General features: G+C 37.8%; 1 protein-coding gene across 1 annotated transcript in view; it reads right to left on the reverse strand.

Annotated features, from left to right (window-relative positions):
* The window catches only part of LOC127157722 (ribonuclease inhibitor-like), a 55,902-nt gene that overhangs the window by 14,538 nt on the left and 28,402 nt on the right, over positions 1–12,962 (reverse strand). Inside the window, exons 5-7 of the mRNA XM_051100979.1 lie at positions 11,710–11,886; positions 8,263–8,436; positions 139–185 (exon numbers count right to left, since the gene is read on the reverse strand). Of these exons, the coding sequence (XP_050956936.1) occupies positions 139–185; positions 8,263–8,436; positions 11,710–11,886 (398 nt within the window). The remainder of the gene's footprint in view (positions 1–138; positions 186–8,262; positions 8,437–11,709; positions 11,887–12,962) is intronic.

Genomic DNA, 12,962 nt, shown 5'->3' on the forward strand with positions numbered 1-12,962 from the left:
TTCTCCTCAGACAGAATGAGATATTTGTTTACTGTGTTTGGATCCAGTGTGAGAAAACAGGCATCTGAACACAAGAGCAGACACATTTATAACACAACAACAATCACTACAGCTGTGTGTGTGTGTGTGTGGACATACATTTCTTCAGTCCTGCTGTAATCCTGGATTCTCCTCCATGATCCACACTAGAAAACACACACAGACACATTCAGTCACTCAATAATGCTATGTTGCTATGCAGTTGCCAGGGTACTTGGGTGGTTGCATTGATGTTGATGGCATGTTCTGGGTGGTTGTTATGCAGTTGCTAAGACACTCTATGTGGTTGCTGGGGTGTTACTGTGTAGTGGCTAGGATGTTCTGCAGTTGCTAAGGTGCTTGGGGTGGTTGCTAGGCTGTTGCTGTATGGTTGCTAAGTTACTTGCTGTGCAGTTGATAACACATTCTGGGTGGTTGCTAGGGTGTTCCTATATGGTTGATAGGGTACATGGAGTGGTGGCTAGGCTGTTGCCATGTTGTTGCTAAGGTGCTTGGGGTGGTTGCTAGGGTGTTGCTATATGATTGCAAAGTTACTTGCTGTGTAGTTGATAACACGTTCTGGGTGGTTGCTAGGGTGTTGCTGTGCAGTTGCTAGGGTACATGGTGGTGTTGCTAGTAGGGCTGTGTATCTGGATACGGGACTGCACTGAATTTCTCAGCAGAATTGAGTGAAGCAGCTGTTTATTACACACTGAATACTGTAGATCATTGATAACTACAGGCAGAGCAGACAGTTGAGCTCATATATTCATAAAATCATCTTCACATCACTGGTATCATTGCACAAATAATAACAGAATCTCTACCTTAGAATGTAAAGTGTAGATCAGAAACTGCGAGTTTACTGGTGTTTTCAGAAAGCAGTGCTTTAATCCACATTGGAGGGAGAGTGTGTACACATGGTTGACAGGTTGACGAAGATAAGTAACACGCTTAACATTTCAGTATTACAAATGTAAAGCTCTGTTTCAGTGATTACGTCTCTTTATATCAGACCTCAGTTGTGTTCCTCTGTGGCCACATTAAACCGTGTTGTAGCCTATAATATACTCTATTCACTTTTTTTCTGTTTTAATCTGTTTTTTTTGTTTTTTTGCAGTCAAATTAAGTGCAGCCCACTGCTGTGCACCTGCTGCCGGACTGATACAGAAACAGCTGCATCAATACCCTTATCATCAAATAGTATTGTCATATGTATCAAACACAGCTCTAGTGTCTAGGGTATTGCTATGCTGTTGTAAAAAATAAATAAAAATAGTTGTGAACAAATAAATTGTTGTGAAATATTATTACAATTTAAAATAAATCAATGATTTCTGAAGGATTATGTGTCTGTGAAGACACTGAAGACTGAAGTAATGGCTGATAAAAAAAATCAACTTTGCATCACAAGAATAAATCCATTATTTTATATTGCAATTATATTTCAGTATATTACTGTTTTATCTTTGATCAAATAAATTCAGCCCTGATAAGTAACTTTTTAAACAAATATATTAAAATCTTACTGATCCCAAAGTGTATAAAGTGCCTATATGTAATGTGGGGTTTTGTTTCATGTTTATGTTTTCATGTCTTTTATTATGTATTTGATTCATGCTGTTTATAGGCTCGTTTGAGATGAGCAAATTCTGCGCAGAATCAATCACCGGTGATCACCGCAAGATGCATGATGGTTAGAAATGTGTCCGAGTTAAGTCCGCCTTGCTCTGATGTCATGCTGACATGTGCCAAAAAACTCTAGCGACAGCGAAGCGGCTGTGTCGGATTGAGCAGTCGGGCGCAGTAGCTCTCCACCGACTGCGCTGACCAAAAGCACGATGGGAAACACCTGGATGACGACACAGCTTAAAGCTCATTGGTTCAGACAACTGTGATGTTGCCGTTCTTTTCTAAAATGTTTTATTTTTTTATCTAATATGTGGTTATGTGTTTAAATTATGCATGAATTTTCCCAAACACTATGCCAGTGCGATCTCTGTGTGAGATATGTGATTGTTGTCATATTTCCATAAAAATAAAAAAAACACGTTTGTATTAAAGTAAAAATGGATTAAAAATACACCTTTCATATGGAATTAAATAGCAAGCACTTTGAGTGTCTTGTTCATCATATTTATTTTCATATAAAAACAACAGAGATGCAATTATATCATGTTTATCAGCAACACAGCATGTGAGTGTGATAACGCGATATTTGCCTTTGATCTCATAGGTATCTGTTCTACTTCGAGATGTCAGAACTGTCCGTCTTCACTGCACTTATTTCACTCCTCCCCTCACTGCAGCCGCCTACTCTTGCCTACATTTCAGGTGAGGGTAGGCGCATCTTAAACAAGCCTTGTGTCTTGCTTCCCTTGCCCTCTTGTATTCCTTCTATTGCCTCCTCTGATCTATGTGTCATGTTCTCATTGGTTGGATAAGTCATGTGTCTGTTTCTCATTGGTTGGTTTGTGTCATGTGACCATCACTGTTTGGTAGCCCTCATGTAGCCTTTAGGTGTGTTCGATTTAATCTACAGCTACATACGGTGATCAACGAGATTAGCCGAGAGCAGTCGGGGCGGAGTTGAAGACGGAGCCGGACACTTTCTGCTTTCGTTAGTGGCGCTCTCGCTGTGTTTGCATGCACTATCACAGATGAAGTGAATTAAATGCAATATTTATCAAATACACAGACTTTTCAAAAGCGTTTTCATGAGCAACAGAAACACGTTTTATATACTGCTTAATACAGTGCCATCTGAACAAGAATAATGATCAACATAAACATATACTATTTAAATACTAATAAAGTGGGGTTATATATGCTTTTATCAGTGTCTTATGATAAATCTGACTCAATATAATATTGCGACTACAGTAAAAACCTTTATTGTTCTAAAACACAGATTTGTCAGCATTTTCAGATTTGAGGACATTAGAATAAACCCAAAACACGCTTGATCGTTGTCATGCGGTGAATCTGGCCAATCGTGAAACAGCCATGTGGTCATCACAGCTCCTGCAGTCGATGCCTCGGGACTGTCACGTGTGCCATCAAAGTACCGCGATCTGTGTTTTTAGAACAATAAAAGTGTTTTTACTGTAGTCGCAATGTTATATTGAGTCAGATTTATCATAAAACACTGATAAAAGCATAAATAACCCCACTTTATTAGTTTTTTTAAAGTATATGTTTATGCTGATCATTATTCTTGTTCAGATGGCACTGTATTAAGCAGTATATGAAACGTGTTTCTGTTGCTCATGAAAACGCTTTTGAAAAGTATGTGTATTTGATAAATATTGCATTTAACCCTTTCACGCGTATGATCACACCGGTGTGATCAGTCTTGGCTGGTCCCTAAAGCGTACGATCACACAGGTGTGATTCGAACGTTCAGCACATCACGTGATGAACTGCTGAATTCAAATCTGCTTTGGCGCTTTGGCTGGCGCTAAACCAGATATTATCGCAACTATTCAGTGTTTTCAACCATAAAATGCTTATTTTAGGTTCCAGACATTTAAATACACATAAGTCCTAGTAAAATGATGCACTTATAGTTTGCAAAATACACGTCGATGTCTGTGGAAGCGGCAATAATGATTCTTACAAATGTAATCTGACGACATGTTTTATTGATATCATATACACATTGTGTAGGTAACTATAAAGTTTACTCTACTCTTCTCCAAGCTCACCGGAGACTTACTTTAATGTTTTTCGGGAGGATGAATTTGCGTCTTGTAAATCCCACAGCTTGGATTCAGCGCGAACTAACATGGCGGCGCCCATCACCCAGTATAGATCAACTAACGCAGTTATTATAGAAGTGTAATAATAATAATGAATAATAATAAAAAAGGCAAAACAATGTAAAAGCGATACATGTGTCATACAGCGCTATTGTGGCTGCATTGTGTCAAGTGACAAACACGATGCGTCGCCATGGAAACAATAAGGCAATACATTCTAAAATAACAGTCGCCTAAAGAAACTCACCCTGGGGGCTCAGCTAGAATATTTTAAACTCGCGTGTGAAAGGGTTAATTCACTTCATCTGTGATAGAGCATGCAAACACCAGGAGAGCGCCACTAACGAGAGCAGAAAGTGTCAGACTTGACAGCTAAATTTTCAACTCCGCCCGCGACTGCTCTCGGCTACTCTCGTTGATCGACGTCTGTAACCGTGTATGAAGTCGAACACACCTATTGTCTCTTGTCGTGTATTGATGTTGTAACCTGCTGTTAGTGAGTCTGTGTTTCTGTTCCAAGTCGAGTCTCTGTTTGGATTATGTTTGGATATTGGATTTCACTGTAAATAAACTGCACTTGGGTTCATCCACATCTCACCTTCAGTGGATCATTTGTTCCACTGATATATATATATACATATACCCATGACGACTTCCGCTATGAGAAACCCGGAAATGTGAAAAAGGTCCATCCTACTCACAGTAGTGTTTTAAGTACAAAAAACTGACAAAAGCCTTGAAATATATCACCTGATCGATGTCTTGAGATGTGGTATCTGTAGTATAATTGGAATAATGGACTCCGAGTCAATTATTCCTTACATATTTGAGAGCTATCAATTTTAACATTTGTTAGACTTTAAAAATAACAACTTCTAATTTAAAGGAACTTAAAACAATCTTCACCTGAACTCATTACAGTAAATGTCATATTTGGCCCTTCAGCAGGTAGGAAATATGCAGAAATTAAATAAAGTTATCAATCACTAAATTCTATAATTAAATATAGATGAATCCTTAAAGCTATAAAAAGTTACTGATTTCCTCTTTTTTTGTAGCTGTTCTTTGATTAATAGACATCACAGCAGCTGGGTTATTAGATTATTTTTGCTGTTGTTTTTTTTAAGAGAAACACAAAATAAATGTTTGCAAATGAAGAGTTCAGATGCAAAAGCAGCTAAAAGTATACATCCATCAAATACTTTTACTTCAAATTCAATAAATTTCAGCCTCAGCCCAATCAGAAGTACCAGTACTTACATAGAAACCTATACAAAGAAATACCTCAGATGGATTTAGAGGCTTTTGCATCTGAACTCTTCAAATGTAAACTGATATTTTCTACTGACGCTACAGCATAAGATAGAAATAACACATTAACACATTTTTTAGCTGGTAAAAATACTAGTAGCCTACAGTTGCACAGTACTGTATGTACGTGAGTATGTGTATGTGTGTGTGTGTGTGTGTGTGTGTGTTGTAATTGCCATCGTTAATGCAATAGGTGCAGATAAGATGCTTTGGCAACTATTATGGACTATGTGCTTGATCGCAACAATCAAGCTTGCATACAAACAAGGGTTACCCACTGGGAGAATCTATCAACAGCCACTGTTGCCTCATGATTTCACCCACGAATTCCATCTACCTGGAGAACAGCTTACGGTTTTCCAGCAGTATGTTCGCCCGTTGTCGGAGGATCATTGGTTGGCTTTTCAGTCTCATGAAAAAATCTACAGAGACCGTTTGAACATCAAACGCCATCACGAAAAGAACTTTGTGTCCTCTGGTGATCCAGGAAAGTGGATGAAGTTAGCTGCATTGCTGAATGGAGTATTCTTTAAGAATGGCGTTTTTACAGTGGAAAGCCATAATGGTAAGCCTTTTGGATCACAACTCCTTAAGTATGCGGCGAGAGTCTTGAAAAAGTTCCCCGCGATACAGCCATATCCTGAACATGTAACATATGAGACTTTTAAAAATCTGCAGTCATGTCAGATTTTAACAACTATCTTTAATGTCTGTTTGGAAAATAAGAGAATGCCAGACTCATGGAAATGAGCATTAATTCATCGTATTCCAAAAAAAGACAACATCCCTGATGATCCATCGACATGGAGGGATATATCCCTTCTCCCTACCATTTATAAGGTGTTCAGTGGTTGGTGGAGGCTGACATCTTATTCAACAAGCAAAAGGCATGCATCAAAAGGCAAGGTATGAATGAACATGTATTCATGTCTTAAAACAGAGATAGATGGCTTTAAGCATGAGTCATGTAGACTGTATTCAGTCTTCTTGGACTTTAGAGATGCATTTGACACTGTCATGATCAGATCACTCAAGGAAATACAGCTACCTCAACTGTTCATTGATATCGTGAAAGATGTATACAGAGGCTCCTTTATTGAAGTAATATGTGGAGAACAGCTCACTCACCCAACATCACTTCAGACAGGCATTAAAACTGGCTGCCCTCGGAGTGGAATTCATTTTATATTTGCTATTAACCAGTGGTTAAAGTGGATGTGTCAATGCGCTCCCCCTGGTGTGATATCTCCTATCCCAGTACAGGGCTATGCAGATGATGTCCAGATGGCCTCCAGAGAAGAGAGCGTAATTAAAAATATGCTGGTCAGAACAGATGCTTTTCTGGAATGGTCAGTTCTAGAGACTAAGGATACAAAATGTGCTGTACTGTATGAGAGGAGGAGTGGAGGGAACAGGTGGTACTGTTCAAAATCTGATGAATGTCTAGTGTTTATGAGACATACACTTATCTTGGATATAAAATTACTATTGCAGGAGAATGGAAAGAGCAAGTTAACATCATTTTGTCAGAATTCATATCCAATCTGGACTTGATTGGCAAATGTCCACTGCCACTGACTATGAAGTTGGAGGCTATTAGATAGGTGGCACTGTCTACAGTACAACATCTGTTCTCTAACGTTCATATCCAACAGAAAGTGCTGAGCGAAATGAACAACAAAACGGTGAGCTTAGTGCGAAAGTGGTTTGGACTAAATACACATAGTACTCGTGATATTATTTTTCACCCCCGAAGAGAAGGAGGGTTGGGGGTACCAAATGTGACATGGATTTATACCAGCATGTGGATCTCTCACCTTCTGAACATGCTGAATAATGATGACAAAGATGTTAGGGAGTTGGCTCGATACTCCCTGTTTCTGGATCTAAGGAGACGCTAGGTGCCGTTGGCCAAGGAGTCAGAGCCCCACTTCCTTGGTTTTAAAAGAAAGCCCAGTGGGAAACTTGACACTCTGTTGGTTTTGGTGTCTGGTCAGATTGGCCGGACCTGAATGACCTCTGTGTTTGAACTGGAGTATCATTGGAGTGGGTACGGTTGGACTCTGAGAGTGTGAGAGTTTCAGAGGACATTATCACTGACCCCCTGACTAGTTAGGGCAACGGCCACATATAGTGGTTATAGTTACCCGCTAACATCTGTAAGTGCTCGGTGAACTCTCTTAGAATTACAACATATATCATAAAAAGCAACACTGGACTGGACTGAAACTTCAGGGAAAACTTGCATGTCTTTCTTCGGCTGATCATTCTGTGTCACACTCATTTCTTAAGAATACTGCACTCAGTGAGGACTATTTTCACAGTTAAAACCAGATTACAAGTTTTACCTACAAGACTCAATCTTTCTATTTGGTTTCCCACAACTCAGGTTCCTCATTGTTTGCATCACACTACAGAGCAGATTACTGAAACATTGCCCATCATGATAGAATAGTGGACCTTCTAGTGAAGGACATATCCAAGTATCTACCACCTGTAGTAAGAATATATAAAAATTCTTGTGTAAAGACATCTATGTTTCAGTGTCTTAACAGTAATTCTGAAATTTTTTTCACATTTGTCTGCTAATACACCAGATGTTTTAGATTAATTGATTAATGAGGAGCGTAGAGAAGTGTTCATTCTGCAAGTAGCATGCACTTTTGACTCTAGTGTAGAGAAAGCCTTTATGACTAAAGTCATTAAATACCAACCACTCCTAAATATTATTACGGAGATAGGTTATCGGGGTCGTTTATCTGTTTTTATATTTGGCAGCTTAGAACACATACATAGGTTGGTTGTGAAAGGGCTTCAACAACTTGGGATGCCAAAAACCAGGGCTAAACAGTTAGCAAAGTATTGTGCTTTGTCTGCTATCATAGGCAGCCGCCATATATGGCAGAGACGTTGTTATTTATATCCATAACATGGTGATAGGCTTAATATCTTAAAAGATCTGTTGTATGCTACTGGTCCATGATTTTGTACATGCATCTTACTGTATCTGTAATATTTATGTCCCTGTAAATTATTTTCTTTTAAGTGGATTTAAATAAACTGTTAAAATGTGTGTGTATCTATGTCAACATGTGTATAAGTGTACAGTATATAGCACATAGCCACCGAGGAGTTCAAATAGAAAAATGTAAAATATTCCTGCTAGACATACTTCAGATTGTCCAATGAGCAGGTTGAATCCAACAGTTTTTCAGTGAGCAGTTTGACTCCTGAATCTCCTGGGTGATTGTAGCTCAGATCCAGCTCTCTCAGGTGCGAGGGGTTTGAACTCAGAGCTGAAAACACATAACGACAGCCTTTCTCTGTCACCATACAGCCAGACAATCTGAAAACACAGCAATAGTCCATGTGACAATCAGACAAATCTTTTTTACACATTTATATCCATTTCAGGCATGAATTATTCCTATATGCTCATGTCTGAAGGTCAGTGTTAAAAATAAATGTATACGAAAAAATGCATGTACACATTATAAATGATATGATGGAAACGGCTGTCCAGTGGAGTTGTGTCACCGGTGTTACTGGAAAAACATCACTTAAAAACATGGTTTAACATCACTTTCTGTTTTCATCTATTTGATGTAATTTTCTACATTTTTGAATTTGTCTTAAAGGAGAAGTCCACTTCCAGAATGAAAATTTACAGATAATGTACTCACCCCCTTGTCATCCAAGATGTTCATGTCTTTCTTTCTTCAGTCGTAAAGAATTACATTTTTTGAGGAAAACATTTCAGGAGTTTTCTCCATATAATGGGCTGATATGGTGCCCCGAGTTTGAGCTTCCAAAATGCAGTTTAAATGCGGCTTCAAACAAACCCAAATGCAGTTGTAAACAAATAAGGAAGAAGGGTCTTATTTTAATTTTAAAAAATAGAATTTAGAATACTTTTTAATCTCAATGCTCATCTTGTCTTGTCTGCCTGAACTCTGTGTATTATAGTTCAAGACAGTTAGGGTATGTCAAAAAACTCTGATTTGATTTTCTCCCTCACCTTCAAAAATCATTTCAAAATCATCCTACAGTGTTGCAGAAATTCTGACCCAGTCTTTGCAAAGTGAACATGCAAAGAAGATCAAACACCCTTAACAAAAATGGTAAAACCGTGATACAGGATGTTTTTGAAGTTGAGGGAGAACATGGGATGGGAATTTTTTTGACATACCCTAACTGTCATGAGCCAAAGAAAAAAAAAAACAGAGGTAGGGAAGAGCAACACAAGTGTTTGACATTAAAAAGTATATAAATTGTATTATTTTTATTGAAATAACCGATCGTTACGCTAGATAAGATCCTTCCTCAGCTGAGATCGTTTACAACGCCATTTGGGATTGTTTGATATCAGTCCATTATATGGAGAAAAATGCTGAAAAGTTTTCCTCAAAAAACTTCTTTACAAGTTCTTTACAACTGAAGAAAGAAAGACATGAACATCTTGGATGACAAGGGGGTGAGTACATTATCTGTAAATTTTCATTCTGGAAGTGGACTTCTCCTTTACTCACGAAAAGAACAGGGATTAATAGGAGAAGAGTGAAATTGCCTTTTGTGTATTATTTCCACCCATTACTGAAGAAACCAGCTTCTGTTTGTTCTTAAAGGCTGACTTATTCCAAAATAACTGTATTTCTGACAAGAAAATGCAACAGCACACTTTTTACCATGTCAAAAATGAGCTCTGCAAAAATCAACCTATTCTGAGGGGATTGTTTCTTTAAATGCAAATGAGCTCTGCCATCCCCGCCCCTCTCTTCTCTCTGTGGAGTAACGAGCCTGTTTATCCGCGTTTAGCTGCTAAACTTGCAAGATATCACGTTACTTGGAAAGGTGATTGCAGAGATTCATTACAAAAACCCCTTATACTCACTTCTACTGTAGGTGAAGCTGGATCACAAATGATTTGGGCGAACATAGACGCATTTATGTAGGATCAGGAGGTGCATTCCCTTCACAAACAAACGTAATCTACTGCGCCATCAGTGGCTCAGATGTCAGGAGTAAATGATGATCACTGTGTTCATTATTACATCCAGCAACACAACACCTCAATCACTCGAGCGGATATATTCTTGTCTAACTTACATCCCTGCTCTGGCATCCAAACAATGGAGGTTGGACTGTTACAGCTATTGTAGAATGGGTCTGAGGTAAGATGCTCATGTCAATTAACTATCATGGAAGCGGCCTCTGTCGGTCTGACGCCACACCGACAGGCATCAGAGAATTGCTTGATTTGAAAAATGGGATATTATTTTTACAGATGAATTAAAAACCACTGCTTGGATTTTTATAATTATAGGGTAGATTTGTACATACACTGCCAACACACATTAATGTTCAAACAACATGTAAAATCAACTTTGCATCCGATGACCCCTTTAAGGTAACTGTGTAACTTCTTTATACTGTTTTGCAGGGCTCTACAGCGCACCCATTTCAGTGACATTTGTGACTGCAAATGTAAAAATTCAAAAGCTCAAAAATCATCTCATTATAACAAACTGTATACGGGATGTACATAAGAGATTCATTGTGCAGTGTAGGGAGCTTCATTAATTATAACAGAACTTTGTGAGATCATGATGAACTAAGATGAGTGACAACTTTTATTAACTATTAAGGGAGTTTGCAAATCTGATATTGATTTAATACAGAGATTAATATTTCGTCTATTTCGATAATGAAAATAGTTTCAAACAAAGTCACAGCTAAGCCACCCCGCATCTCCAAGCAAACACAGTTGTTTTGTTTATAAATGAATGTGCGTTTTAAACAAATCTAGTGAGTAAATGATTCAATTACCCATTCATTGAAATTATATTTAAAACATTCAGCATGCACTCATGTCACCTCTGAGCCTCATTAAACATCTGTAAACAAACCTACATGACACTTTTGTGTTCTTCTTTGCCACCTCTGTAGTGCAAATTAATTTAGTTAATACTGATTTTATTTGATTGGTTCCTTATTCTAATTAGAAATTAATGAGAAATTTTGATAAAGCTTATACAACTTTGAATTTGACATAAAAGATGACACTTTTAATGAAGTTAGAAAAAATGCCATTACAAAGATAAGCCTCTGTAAATCACTTTGAGTGAAGGAGTCATCTCGCAATACTGATCAGAAGGTTCTCCTGAATTTTTTGACTGTGCTCCAAACTCCTAATTTTTCTTTAAATTAGGAGTACAAGTGCTACTAAAAAGAAAAGTAAGTGTAGAGCTCTGATTTGATATTATCATGTTAACGTTCCACTGTACCGCCCGCTGAGAGGTTAATATTAGATATTCTTCATGCTGCTCTGCTTCACTCCATTACGCACAGGTTAGCTATTTGTTTGGATGACAAAAACATTTAAACAGCTGTCTAACAGTACGTCAAGTCATCTGGTGATTAGGATGGCCAATCAAATAAAAGAGCAGATGTTTGATGCATGTTGTACATTAAAATCCAGAAAGACATTGAAAAATGGATCATGAGCTTTTTGCATGTAAATAAACATAGTGCCTTACTGTATAATTGTATCAAATTACATCGTAATCTTAACAATTAGATAAACACACCTTGCCTTATTTATTTTATTGAAACCATTTACCTCAGAATCTCCAGTTGACAGTTTGGACTCTTCAGTCCATCAGAAAGAAGCTTCACTCCAGAATCCTGCAGGTCATTGTTACTCAGGTCCAACTCTCTCAGTATGCTTGAGCTGGAGGATTGTAAAGCTGAAGACAAACTTTCACAGGATTGAGTAGTGAGATTACATCCACATAGCCTGTGTAAAAAACAAAACAATCAACTACATTGAAAACAAGTAAAAAGCTTTCCTTGAGATTTTAAACGCATGTTTCAGTAATTCACTTCTTTATAAAACAGCAATGCAGGGAAGGAAGAGTGGAACCAATTACAGCAAGTTTGTTTGAATTTAAGTTAACATAGAAAATGTCCAAAAGGGTACAAAGATGAAGAAAAATATAATCACAAAAAAAACAGCTAACAAACATGCACCATGACCTGAAGAAACCAAGTAATATAATTGAATAAGATAATGAGCTACTAGACATAGGAGACAAACTAATTAGTAATTATTAAAAAAAAAAAGAAACATACTTAGGAACCAACAAGATAAAGGACACAGGAAATAAACAGAAAACTAGAATTCAGATACAAAAGGATGAAAAGAACATCAATATAAGAGTCCCAGAACAGAAACAAGCTGTGTCCCAAAGTGGAGTGCGCGGACTCCGAAGTGCGTATTTGAAGTGCGAATGCGTCACAGCGGCGCAACAAAGGCTTTCCCAAACTGAAGTGTGTGGACTCTGAAGTGCGAATTTGAAGGCCGAATGCGTCACTGCGGCACGGCGAAGGCTGCTGTAATTCGAAAGCGACTTCAAATGCGGTCTCTGATTCCCAGGAAAATCAAGTATACATCTGATGGACACTTCGCACCCTACCATATCCCAGAATCACTTGCGTGCAGATGATGATGAAATTTATATTCAAAGAACATGACATGAGAGTTCTGTTGGGGAATTTGCATTGAAATGTAAGTATTGTTTTCACTTACTGAAATACCTAGCGAAAACAAGTGTTAAAACAAGTGTTTTTTTTTTGTTTTGTTTTTTTAAACAAAGCCCACAAACAATAAGACAACCACTATATAAGGCAACAGTATTTCCCTTTGTTGTGTTTTTGCAGTGCTGTCATGAAAGATATGTAAAATAATTTAACCAAACTTTAGCACTTTAGTATTTTGTATCCATGTCCTGCTGTGTCATGTTTTCTAATGTTAAGACTGCAAACCTTTCTTTATATTATAAGTGTTTCCATTTTCTCTTGTTGTAGGACTAT

Source organism: Labeo rohita, unplaced genomic scaffold (genome assembly GCF_022985175.1).
Source record: "Labeo rohita strain BAU-BD-2019 unplaced genomic scaffold, IGBB_LRoh.1.0 scaffold_118, whole genome shotgun sequence".
NCBI classification, from domain to species: Eukaryota; Metazoa; Chordata; class Actinopteri; order Cypriniformes; family Cyprinidae; genus Labeo; species Labeo rohita.